At 39.4% G+C, this 13,900-nt stretch overlaps 1 protein-coding gene across 5 annotated transcripts in view; it reads left to right on the forward strand.

Moving 5' to 3' along the window:
- The window catches only part of MAPK8 (mitogen-activated protein kinase 8), a 102,051-nt gene that overhangs the window by 70,009 nt on the left and 18,142 nt on the right, over positions 1-13,900 (forward strand). For all 5 annotated transcript variants that reach the window (XM_047073076.1, XM_047073077.1, XM_047073075.1 and 2 more), the window contains one exon: positions 12,197-12,362. In XM_047073076.1, coding sequence (XP_046929032.1) covers positions 12,197-12,362 — 166 coding nt within the window. The remainder of the gene's footprint in view (positions 1-12,196; positions 12,363-13,900) is intronic.

Consider the following 13,900-nt stretch of genomic DNA (forward strand, 5'->3'; position numbering starts at 1 on the left):
GAGCCCCACATAGGGCTCTTTGTTGACAGCAGGGAGCCTCCTTGGAATTTTCTCCTTCCCTCTCTGTCTCTGCCCTCCCCTGCTTGCTCGTGTGCATGCACACATTCTCTCTCTCTCTCAAAATAAATAAAAATAAACTTAAAAACAGAGATTTCATTCATTGAATCTGTAGATTGCTTCGGTAGTTTTGCCATCTTAACTATATCTAGTATTTCAGTTCATGGATGCTGAATGTGTATCTTTCCATTTACTTAGGTTGTATTAGTCTGCTTGGGCTGCCATAACAAAATACCACAGACTCAGCAGCTTAAACAGCAGCTATGAAATTGCCCTCTGAGCTCTGCTTTTTCTTTATTCCCTAAACTTTTATATGTTGTGTTTTCATTTTCATTCATCTCTAAGTATTTTCTAATTTCCCTTGTGAATTGTTCTTTGCCCCATTGGCTGTTTGAGAGTATGCTGTTTAATTTCCACAAATTTGTGAATTTTCCAGTTTTCCTTTTTCTTGATTTCTGGCTTCATTCCATGGTGGTCAGAGAAGATACACTGTATGATTTCAGTCTTTTAAAATTTATTGAGACTTGTTCTGTCACCTAACATGTAGTCTGTTCTGGAGATTGTTGCATGTGCAGTGTTTTTGGAGGGAGTATCCCATATATGTCTGTTACATCTAGTGGGTTTATAGTGTTGTTCACATTCTTTATTTCCTTATCTTCTGCATAGTTGTTTGTACATTAATGAAAGTAGGTATAGATATCTTCAACTGTTATTGTATAACTATCTGTTTCTCCCTTCAATCATGTCCATTTGTGCCTATGTTTTGGAGCTTTGTTGTTTATAATTGCTGTCTCTTCTTGAGGGATTGATGTTTCTGTTAAAATTTATTGTCCTCCATTGCCCCTTGTAACAGTTTTTGTTTTTAAGTTTTATTTTTATTTAAGTAATCTCTCCACCCAACGTGGGGCTTGAACTCACAATTCTGAGATCAGGAGTTGCATGCTTTTGCTACTGAGCCAGCCAGGCACCCCCCCCCCCGCCCCCCGCCCCACCTTGTAACAGTTTTGACTAATAGTCTATTTTGTCTGATACTAGGTTAGCTATTCCACCTCTCTTTTGGTTTCTGTTGGCTTGAAATATCTTTTTCCGTTCTTCCACTTTGTGCCTTTGAATCTAAAGTGAGTCTCCTTTAGAGTCTCTTAATAGGATCAATTTTCTTGTATCCCTTCTGCTGTTCTCTGGTTTTTACTTGGAGAGTTTAATCTATCTACATGCAATGCAATTATTGATAAGGAAGAATTCACTTCTGCCACCATGCTGTTTTCTCTATTTCGTATCTCTTTGTTTCTCAATCCTTCCATTGCTGCTTTTTTTGTGTTTAATTGCTTTTTTAGTAGTGTGCCATTTGATTCTTTACTCATTTCCTTTTCTGTGTCATCTTCAGTCATTTTCTTAAAGGTTACCATTGGGATTGCAAATTTAGTCTCTTCAATTTATAACAGAATCTATTTTAGATTATTACCACCTTACCCTCAATAGCATACAATAGCATACAAAAACTCTACTCCTATATACAGTCTGTTCTCCCCCCATTATGTTGTAGTTGTCACAAATTACATATTTATACACTGTGCCCAATAAGATAGATATGTTATTATTGTTCAGTGCATTTGCCTTTTAAATCATATGTGGGGTGGGGGTGAATAGGAGTTAGAAACACAAAACACAGTAATACTGACCTTTGTTATTTACCTATGTAACGACTTTTACCAGTATTCTTTATTTCTTCTTACAGCTTCAGTTTACTATTTAGTGTCCTTTTATTTCTACCTGAAAGACTCCCTTTAGCATTTCTTATAGGGCAGGTGTAACTAACAACAAACTGCCATAGCTGTATCTCAGAGTGTCTTAAGTTTCTCCTTTACTTTTGAAGGACAGTTTTGCTAGATACAGAATTTTTGTTTGGATTTTTTTTTTCTTTTAGCAGTTTAAATGTGTCTTTTCACTGCCTTTTGGCACCTGTGATTGCTTTTGAGAAATCAGTTGTTAATACCATTGAGGATCTCTTATAAGTGACAAGTTGCTTCCCTCTTGACTCGTAAGATTCTCATTTTGTCTTTGGCTTTCAACGGTTTGATTATAATATGTCTCAGTGACGATCTCTTTGCTTTTATCCTTGGAGTTTATTGAGCAGCTTGGATGTGTAGATTTATGACTTTCATTAAATTTGGATGTTTTCACTCATTTTTTTCAATTTTTTTCTACCCCCTTTTCTTTTTCCTCTTATTTGAAACTTCTATTATGTGTATGTTGTATTCTTGAATATATGCCACATCTTGTTTTCTTCAACTTCAGTGTTTTGTCACAGGCAGAATAGGTTATTCAATTGTCTTGCAGTGTTTTTGAGAAATGCCCCCTGTCTAGCCCAAGACAAGAGTCCCACACTGAGAATGCGGGCAGCCAAGAAGATGGGTAGGACAGGACTAGTAAAAACACCACACTCTTGCCTATTGTTTTTTAAGTTGCCTTTGTCTCAGTTCTATGTTTACTTGGTTGTTGTGAACATTTGACTGTTTTCCAGATTTCTGAAAAAGTATTCTGATCCATTTTGCTCTGCTTTTTGGCGTTTCTGTGAAGCAGTCTACTCTTCCATTTTTGCTGACATCACTGTCTTTAATCATATTTTGGGGCATTGTACTTCACGGGTTTATATGGAGTAGAATAAGCTTAGTTTTGCTTTGAAATGAGGCAGTATATAAATATCCTGCTATCATTACCAATGATATAAAACTGAGTATTCATCAGAGTTGTTTCTCAGATGTCCAGAAATATTATATATTTTTGTAATCTGTTTTTAACTGATTTATTGACATGTAATTCCCATACCATACAATTTATAAAGTGTATAATAATTATTTACTATACTCAAAGGTTGCACAACCGTCACCACAATCTAATTTTGGAACATTTTCACCCCACTTAAAGAAATCCTGCACCTGTTAGCCTTCCATTTCTGTTATTCCCTGTTCCCTTTGCCCCCAGCCCCACACAACTACTAACCTACTTTCTGTTTCCATATATATGCCTGTTCTGGACATCTCTTACAAGTGGAATTGTATATAATATGATCTTCTGTGTCTGGCTTCTGTTCCCTAGAGTAATGTTCTCAAGGTTCATCCCTCTATGTATTATGTATCAGTACTTATTCCTTTTATTGCCAAACAATAGTTCACTTTATGGATATATACCACATTTTGTTTATCCATTCATCACTTGAGGGACATTTGGGTTGTTAGCCATTTTTTGGTTATCGTGAGCAATGCTGACATGAACGTGTGGATGTGTGTTTTTTGTATTTTAGTTTTAATTCTAGCTTATTCTTGGAAAAGTATAGCATTTAATTTGAGAGAAATTTCTTGAAAAGTATTTAATTCATTGGAATTCTGTCTTTTCTCTGAGCTACCTTGTGTCAAATAATCTAACTCAAAATGAAAACAGATTTGTTCTCAGATTAACTATTTTCAGACCGTTATGTATGTGACATATTTAGGCTTATCCTTAATTATCGTTCTGACTGAATTGCTTTGTATATTGCATATGCAACTGCTATAATATTATGTCTGATGCCATCTTTAAGCAACACAGGAGATAATCTCTTTCAATGGGAAGGTGTGTTATCTTCCTCATCCCATATTCCTATTCTGTGAGAGGCAAATGAGTTCAACTTCTGGGTTTTGTTTCTGCTTGTTTCTTTTGCCCTGTGGACCAGGATAGTAATGTGCCACCATGGAAATGAATTTGATTTTAGTGAAGTAAAATCTCCCAAATAGAATATTTTCAGATTAATGGGGGTAACAGAAATCACAGACCACATGACAGAAGATAGGAAACAAAAGACATAGCAAGAAACATAAAAAGGGAACATTAAATTACGGAAGACCAATAGGTAACATAATAGATAAAGGGAATTAACCCCTTAATGAACAAAGTTCAGGTTTTGACACACAAAACTACCAACAACAACTGTGTGTTTCTGTAATGCAAACAATTGTAACTAGCTTCCAAAGGCTAAAAGCAAAGGCATTGGCAAAGATGTACTGGGAAAATGAAACATGAAAACAAGGATAACTCTATTTAGTCAGGTAAATTGAATATCGTGGAGCCAGGGGGAAAGCATTTCTCAGTGACTTTGTAAGGATAAAGGGTGTAATTCACTTATTTAGTAACTGTCAAGAACTTTATACATGAAGTGGAGTTACAATACACAGAGTTTAAACTGTGGAAAATAGAAGAATTATGCAAACACAATGGTATTGGGATGCTTCTTAAAAAATTTTTGTTTAATGTTTATTTATTTTTGAGAGAAAGATAAGAGAGCGAGAGCAGGGGAGGGGCAGAGAGAGAGGGAGACACAGAATCTGAAGCAGGCTCCAGGCTCTCAGCTATCACAGACACAGACCCCGACCCCGACGCGGGGCTGGAACCCACAAACTACAAGATCATGACCCGAGCCAAAGTTGGACACTTCACCAAACTGAGCCACCCGAGCACCCCAGTATTGGGATATTTTAACATACTCCCTTAGTGTGGATAGATAAAGTGGTAAAAATAAGTACAAGTGTAGAAAATTTACATAATAAGTTTGAGCTAATAAGAGACATACTGTGAAGAAGTCTGTGCCTTTATCTTAGGTCAGGTTACGTGGGAAACAAATCTCTAGGACAGATAACACATGTAAGAAGTTCGTTGGGGATTCCCCTAGGGATCAGCATCTTTGAGGGAGTAAAGGAAGTAAAACTGGACAGAGGGAGAAATTGAATTGGATGCAGTCACTCCAGAGGCCTCAGCTGTTGACTTAACTGGACTTTTGCTCTGGGGAGCCGCATGACATTGGAGAAGTGGCTCTCTGTGGCTGAAGGCAGTTCCTGGAGAGAGTTGCTGCAAACTCAGCACCCAACGCTGGCAGCAGCTAGAAGAATGAGTGCCTCAGTCCTGAATCAGGAATCAGAACAGCCACCAGAGGACCCACTGTAGGACACCTCTGGTGCCTCTTGTTCCCATTTCCTTCATACAGTAGGTTCTGGAGACTCTTCCTCCAGGATTTTATTTGATGTCTGTTCCTTGAGGAAGTTATGAGAAGTTTCATGGGATAAACTACAGCACCCTCTCCTATAGCTGGTCTTGAGGCCACAACTGATGCTCATCTCTCTGCTCTGCTACTAATTTTAAATACCCTTCACCCTGGGGCGCCTGGGTAGCTCAGTCGGTTGAGTGTCCGACTTCAGCTCAGTTCATGATCTCAGAGTTCGTGGGTTTGAGCCTCGCATCAGGCTCTGTGCTGACAACTGGAGCCTGAAGCCTGTTTCAGATTCTGTATCTCCCTTTCTGTGTGCCCCTCCCCTGCTCACGCTCTGTCTCGCTCGCTCTCTTTTTCAAAAATAAATAGCCATTAAAAAAATTTTTAAATACCCTTCACCCCAACCTGATCTAAAATCGCTTGCTTGGTAAAATAATCTGAACTTTCATCTCTTAGGGCTTCAGTACAAGGCAGGGGGAGGAATGGGGTTCCTTCCACATAGTCAAGAGACCCAAGCTTCACCATCTGCATAGTTGCCAGTCATTGTGTCCAGCGAAGAGAAAGCCAAGTGGTTGTACTGGCTTTTCTAGCTTTGGCCTGGAAGTGACACACATCACCTCTGTTCTGAGCCCATTGGCAGAACTAGTCACGAGGACCTGCTTAATTATGAGGGACAGGGAAATGTGGAGAGGCAGAGCTCAACATGGTGGTGAGCATTAGTTTCTGCCGTACACTACCCTTCAGGCTGTCGAACACTTCTTTGCCCCCTTTATGCCACACATAGTACACTCACCCCTTGCTTAGGGGAGATAACCCAGAGTCCTAGTCTATCAAGACATTTATTTCCCAAGTGATACATGGTAATCTCTACTTCAGATCAAACATTGTTCCTTTTAGTCCAGAAGCTAAAATGATCAAATTATCTGAACTGAAAAACTCAGACACTGATTATTTGTAATTTGGAATTCTGTTGGGCAGGCATTGTGAATGTCACTTCCCTTGGGGATGAGGAATATTCCTTGGTTAGTTCCGCAAGGAACACTTTGTACACTGTTCTCTGTGGTACCTGCCTCTACTATGTGAAGAGTCCTTCTTTTCCACTATCCTTTTAAATATATCTGAAGTGTTTATTAGAAAATGTGTTTGGGAGGCACCGGGGTGGCTCTGTTGGTTGAGCATCTGACTCTCGATTTCAGCTCAGGTCGTGATCTCACATTCATGGTTTCAAGCCCCACACTGGGCTCCTCACTAACAGCACAGAGCCTACTTGGGATTCTCTCCCTCCCCCTCACCCCTGCATGCTGTCTCTCTCTCTCTCTCAGAGTAAATAAATAAACTTAAAAAAAAAAAATCTGTTCTCCTTGGGGGCTGTTCAGCCTTCTCAGCTTACTCTCTGTAAAAAATTGGGGAGCCCAAGTGTCATTTTAAGGCAGCCCTTCTCAACCTGGACCTTGTTGATGTTTTGGATGAAGAATTCTTTCATTTGAGGAGCTGTCCTGCACCTTGTAGAATGTTTAGCAGCATTCCTGGCCTCTACCCACTAGATCCCACCAGTACTTCCCAGTTACGACAACCAAAACTGTCTCTAGACATGGCCAAATATCCCTTGAGGGCAAAATTGCCCTGAATTGAGAGCTACTGTTTTAAAGCCAGAAGAGTCACAGGCTAATGGAGGTGTTTTTGTTTTTGTTTTTAAGTTTATTTATTTATATTTGAGAGAGAGAGAAGGACAGAGGGAGGGAAAGAGAAAATCCCACATAGCCTGTACACTGTCATTGTGGAGCCTGACATGGGGCTTGAACCCACGACATGTGAGACCATGACCTGAGATGAAATTGGGTGCTTAACTGACTGAACCACCCAGGCGCCCCTGGGCTCTTTGACAATACAACTCTCTCAGAAACTTAAGAGGCTTCTTGTTTTTAATTACAGTTCTTTTCACAGCACTGTTGTTAGTCACTGGTTCTGCATTCTTGGATTTAATGTCTACCTTTAAGTTTTCAGGCTTCTGTTGACAAGTCTGAGGCATTTTCATCAAGTTTTTGAAAGATCTTACTGGTCTTTTTCCCTCCAGGGTTTTCAGAATTATTACGTGGAAATGATGCATGAAAAACAAATCCAAGGTATTGGTGGCATAAGACAACGTTTATTGCTTGTTCAGGGGTCTGCAGGGTTGGCCGTGTGGCACTGCTTCAGATCCCAGGTTTGTTCCACCTTCACGTTTCAGCATCCAGGCTGAAAGGGTGCCTCCCTGGGGCACATCCCTTCCTCCTGGTGAAAGATGGAGGAGCAAGAGCCAAGCTAAATCAAGCATATTTAAAACTTCTTTTCGGGGCGCCTGGGTGGCTCAGTTGGTTAAGCATCTGACTGTTGATTTTGGCTCAGGTCATGATCTCACAGTTCACGAGTTCAAGCCTTGCGTCGGGCTCTGTGCTGGTAGTGTGGAGCCTGCTTGGGATTCTCTCTTTCTCCCTCCCTCTCTCTGACCCTCCCATGCTTGTGTGCGTGCGCGCTCTCTCTCTCTTAAAATAAACTTTTTTTAAAAAAATTTTTTAAAAATATAGAGAACTTTTCAGATTTGGTGTACAACATATTCCCTCACATTCCATTGCCTAAAACAAGTCATCTGACTTTGGCTCATTAGTAAGGTGGAGGAGCACAGATGGTCCCTTCCTCATGGGGGCTCCACCTAATTTTTCCACTTTACTGTGGTGTGAAAAGTACGGTGTGAAACCGTGCTTTGAATTTGATCCTTTCCCAGGTTAGCGATAATGTGGTGCAGCACTCTGTCACAGTGCCGCGGCTCCCGCCGCCACGCCGTCACAGGGTGAACGGCTGCTGCACGTAGCAAGCTTTCCCTACGCATACAGCCATTCTGGTTTTCACTTTCAGGACACCACCAATAAATCACATGAGCTGTTCGACACTTGACTGTAAAACAGGCTTTGCATTAGATGATTTGCCCAGCCGTAGGCTAATGTAAGCGTTCTGAGCATGTTTAAGGTAGGGTAGCCTTAAGCTCTAATGTTCAGTAGGTTAGATATATTAAATGCATTTTCATCTTACGATATTTTCAAGTTAGGAGGTTTTATCGGGACATAATACCACTGTGAAGTCAAGGAAAATGTATATATTGGGTTGGGAGGGGGAGAGAGTTACTGGACAATCTGCCATTTTTTAAGGGTTCAGTAGCATTTAGCTTTTCTAGAATGGCAAGGTCCTGAAAATCTAGACTCCGGGTCCCTTTCATTTTTGCTTTTAAAGTGGCCAGTTCTTTCAAATGCGGCCAATGGCCATCAACACACATTATGAAGGTTTTGCTTCCCAATCTCTTCTAGAGCAGGGGTCAGCAAACTTTTTCTGTAAAGACTTGAGAATCTTTTAGCCTTTGCAGATGATAGAGTTTCTCTCACAGCTATTTAGCTCTAACACAAAACAGCTAATAACACAAAAGCAGCTGTATATAGTAGGTAATTGAATGAAGAGAACTGTGTTCTAATAAAACTTTCTTCACAAAAATAGGCCTTAATTTGTTAACCCTTGTTCTAGAGCTTCAGGTTCAGTATACAAGTGCTGTGCCTTCCAAGTTACTGCAAGTGACAGGATCATGAAATGTATTGCTATATATAATCTGGATCACCTTTCCAACCTCTGATATTAATTTCGCTGCTGCCTGCTGCTCAATCTGCTAAGCCAAGATTCTGTGTCTATAATAGTAACACCCCACTTCTAGTACTAATTTCAGTGTTAAAATAGACTAGTGTAAAAGAAAAACATTGTGTGTTTCCTTTGCTTTTACACTATTGCTGTACTACTTCTGACGCCAAATGTGTGGTAGTTTTTCCCACACCAAACACTTCTCAGATTTTCTGGACACCAGCTGGGTATCTGATAATTTAACTCAATCCTGATACTACCTACCTGGAGATAGCATCAGATCCAACAGGTTAAGGGATCTGGCCCAGAAGTACCCACTGTTCTGATGCCAGTCACAAACCCAGCTTGTTACCTGTGCTTCTGAACTACTGCTATAATTCAGAGGTTTATAAGACCCCTTCCTTGGGTTCAATTAATTTGCTAGAGTGGCTCACAGAACTCAGGGAACTCACCAGTTTATTACAAAGGACATAACTCAGAAACAGCCAGATAGAGAGATGTACTGGGCAAGATTTATTCTCCCAGCACCTCCACATGTTCACCAGCCTGCAAGTTCTCCTTACCAGTCCTTTTTTTTTTTTTTTTTTATGGAGGCTGCATTACATGTTATGATTGATTAAATCATTAGCCTTTGATGTTGAATTTGGTCTTTAGCCTTCTTCTCTCTGGTGATCTGAGTGGGAAATGCTGAGAGTTCTGACCCTCTAATCATCTTGTTGTTGCCCCTGGCAACCAGCCCCCCATCTTTGGAACTTAACAAAAGTCACCTCCTTAACATAAACTCTGGTTTGGTTGAATGGGACTTCTTAGGAATAACAAAAAGTAGTTCTTTCACTTTTAGTGCTCTTTTAGGTAATGCAAGGGTTTTAGGAGCTCTGTGCCAGTAATTGGGACAGAGACCAAATAGATATTCCTTATTTCAAATTGCAGTGGTACAACTAGGCTATGTCATGGTAACAAATAAACCCTGAATTCTCAGGAGCTTAACACAGCTAAGGTTTATGGCCCATACTACATATCCAGTGCAGGTCATGGTGGGGTAAGGACATAGGTGCTCAGCAAGCTCGCTTGACAGAGGGTCCACTATCTGGGAGGTACTAATCACCAGAGCCGAGGAAGAGACAACAGGGTGTCTTGCAGTGGCCCTTCTGTTCTTTTTTTTTTTCTTTTTTTTTTTTAACGTTTATTTATTTTTGAGACAGAGAGAGACAGAGCATGAACGGGGGAGGGTCAGAGAGAGGGAGACACAGAATCTGAAGCAGACTCCAGGCTCTGAGCTGTCAGCACAGAGCCCGATGCGGGGCTTGAACTCACAGACCACGAAATCATGACCTGAGCCGAAGTCAGCCGCTTAACCAACTGAGCCACCCAGGCGCCCCTGGCCCTTGTGTCCTTTGCTCCCACTCACAGCCCATTGACTAGAGCTCATCATGGTTAGGGCTTGTCTGTGAGGAGGCTGAAAAATACTGTGGAGAAGCTGGATTATTAGATTAATCCTACTTCCTCTGCCACAAATTTATGCAAATTTAGTTCTCATGGATAGTTAGCAGTGTTACATCTGTGGAAAGCTGTAAGTTGATACAAGGATGAATTTCAGGTAATAGTCTTTGAAGCATTTTCTTGACAAAACATATTTGTAAAAAAATTATATTTTGCTCTTAATCTTTCCAAAATAAAGTATTTAAGGTTGGCATCTTATTTCTAGGCTAGAGTGTAGTAGTGTAAAGAGCCATTAATCATTAACCATCACAGTAGACACTGAAGTAGTTTCAGTTTTGCAATATGCAATTCTTGAACAGGCTGTATTTGCTGAGATAATGTGTTTTGTAAATAGTACGACATTATATGTACAAAATAGCTGTAATGAAAACTTTCATTTTATATTTCATTAAGCCTGTTGATATCTTTTTTCAATTTGACAAAGCCCTTGGAGTACATATCTTCTAAACCCATTCATGATCGCCTATCAAAATATGCTAAAGACAACATACATGATTTTCTGGATATAGGTGTTACAAAAGTGTAAACAGTGTCTTACAGGCCAGCTTTTTTCTTTTGTATTAATCGTTGATATTCAACGTTACGTACTGCATATCTGTACCCATAATGGAATGTGTTTGTGGGCAGATACATTGAGTTTGCTTTCTTTGGTTTCTTGGTTCATAATAAGATTCATCAGAGCTAACAGACAAAGTGTGTTGGACTTGAAAGTCATGAGTGTTTATGCTGCTGCTGCCTTCCTTTTAATGATCATAGCATAGAATTCCTTAAGGTTGGGCAGGTAGAAAATTCTTCACAAGGACCTTATTTGGTAGCATCAACTGCTAGTATTTTATGGATTAGTGGCACCAAGACAATGGTGTCCTACTTCTATGGGCAGACAACAATTTTATGAACACATTTGTGTGATTTAAAGTGGGAAGCCAGTGATGGAAACACTGGTAATGATCATTTCAGTCCATGGGACGCCTGGGTGGCTCAGTTGGTTGAGCCTCTGACTTCAGCTCAGATCACGATCTCTGGGTTCTTGGGTTCAAGCCCTGCTTTGGGCTCTGTGTGAACAGCTCAGAGCCTGCAGCCTGCTTCGGATTCTGTGTCTCCCTCTTTCTCTGCCCCCTCTACCACTTGTTCTCTCTCTCTCTCTCTCTCTCTCTCTCTCTCTGTCTCTCAAAAACAAATTTAAAAAAACATTAAAAAAAATTTTTTTAAGCTGAAAAAAACTGATAATGACTTTAAAAAAAGATCATTTCAGTCCTTTACAAATGAAAGTCTGCCAATTTGGTTTTTTTTTTTTTAATTTTTTTAAAGTTTATTTATTTACTTTGACAAAGAGAGCAAGTGGGGTAGGGGCAGAGAGGAAAGAGAGAATCCCAAGCAGGGTGGGTACTATAGGCACAGAGCCCAGTGTGGGACTTGAACCCATGAATTGTGAGATCATGACCTGAGCCAAAACCAAGAGTCAGACACTTAACTGACTGAGCCACCAAAGCACGCTGAAAATCTGCCAATTTGAAAGGTCTTGGATTGTCAATAGAATGGCCCGTTGACTTATCTATATAAAGCTCATTGTGACTTTAAAATGAGATTTTTAAAAATCTGGTAATTTAGTATACAAATGAGTATAAATGCTTACCTTAACTATTCTCTTTATTTTACTGTAACAGTTCTTACGTGAGCTTTAAAATACCTTTCAAAATTGCTTTTATTGCACTTGATTGAAAATTTCTAGCTAATCATAATTTCCATTGCTAATTTCTGTAATAAGTATGTATTCATAAGTGAAAAATGCCATCAAGCTAATGTCTTACAATTACCTGTTACAAGGAATCTGAGCAGTGATACGGATTGTAATGAGATAAATTATAACAATTACCATGAATTATTTTACAACTGATCTAACAATTTGTGAACTGTAAAATGTTTGTATATATCACAGCAGCCATTTTTTATTTTTGTATTTTGAAGGACTTAAAGCCCAGTAATATAGTGGTAAAATCAGACTGCACTTTGAAGATTCTTGACTTTGGACTGGCCAGGACTGCAGGAACTAGTTTTATGATGACGCCTTACGTAGTGACTCGCTACTACAGAGCACCTGAGGTCATCCTAGGGATGGGCTACAAAGAAAACGGTCAGCAAACACTATTTACTCAAAATACTGTTACTGGCTTTTGTTTATCAGATTTATTATGTAAATATTTAAGCTGGAAGTGCATAGAGTTAAATGTACCACTGAGGTGTTTATCAGGAGTTTGAAAGTAACTATAAATTTTGTCATAAATGTTTGGAAAAACTTGGGGCCCCTGTTTATTTAAATAGAAGTACATAACAGTCAACACTACAGTTGGATAAAGAGTTTGTTGCTATTGCCCCTGAAACAGTATATGCCATTTGTTTGCCTGTAACTTGAAAATGAGCATTTCTTTTTTTAAATTTTTTAATGTTTATTCTTGAGAGAGAGAGAGAGAGACAGACAGAGCATAAGCGAGGGAGGGGCAGAGAGAGAGGGAGACACAGAATCCGAAGCAGGCTCCAGGCTCCACGCTGTCAGCACAGAGCCTGATGCGGGGCTTGAACTCACAAAATGTGAGATCATGATCTGAGCTGAAGTCGGACGCTTAAACCAAGTCACCCAGGCGCCCAGAAAATGAGCATTTCTAACAGGGACTTAGGAAGTATGTGGTAGATTGACAGTTTGTTTTTAGTAATAATCCTACTTTGCATTGGTGATATTTGAACATATTTCCAATCCCATGAAACTAAGGTTCTAGCACTTAGTGTAAACTGTAAGAGCTACATTGAGGCCATTCTGCAAAGCTGATGGATAATTAATTAAGGTGGTCTTTGGGGAAAAACAGTGTTTCATCAAAGCCTTGTATCCTGCCTTAAAGAAATAGCATTATTGTATATGGGTATATTCAATTATATATTTCAACAGTAGAATCAAGATTGAAAATTATCAGGCATGTAGTTCATGCATTTTTAGAAATTTTATACATATATGTACATATATAGAATTTAAGAAGTTTTGTTGGGGGCGCCTGGGTGGCTCACTCGGTTAAGCATCCGACTTTGGCTCAGGTCGTGATCTCACAGTTCGTGGTTCGAGCCCCACTTCCGGCTCTGTGCTGACAGCTCAGCCTGGAACCTGCTTCAGATTCTGTGTCTCCCTCTCGCTGTCTCTGCCCCTCATGTTCTGTCTCTCTGTCTCTCAAGAATGAATAAATGTTAAAAAAAAATTAAAAAAAGAAAGTATTGTTGAATCTCACTCAGATATTTAGGAGATGAATAAATCTGCACAGGATTATTATTAACTTAAACTATAACTTTTAAAATGCAATTTCATCCAAAATACTCCCTAGAAAAGGACCTAGGTGTTTTTTCTATCAAGAAATCTAGAACAGCAAGCAGTTTACTTTGAATCAAGAAACTATATTAATCTTCAAATTTCTTTTTTATAAAAGACTATATTGAACAGAGGGTTTTAGCTTAATTTCCTTTGCTTTTCTGAATTAATTAAAAACAAACACTTTAAACACTTACAATTATTCTTTCCTAAGTAAACATGCTGTTCTGTTTTCTTACTCTCTACCTAAAATTGTTGTATGCCTTAGAATTTGGTGAGTTGGATTTAATATTAGACTCTTCTTTTGAGAGTTGATACTTCAA

The sequence above is a fragment of the Lynx rufus genome, unplaced genomic scaffold (genome assembly GCF_022079265.1).
Source record: "Lynx rufus isolate CCGP_SWC_20201006 ecotype Redwood Valley unplaced genomic scaffold, mLynRuf1.p SCAF_11, whole genome shotgun sequence".
NCBI classification, from domain to species: Eukaryota; Metazoa; Chordata; class Mammalia; order Carnivora; family Felidae; genus Lynx; species Lynx rufus.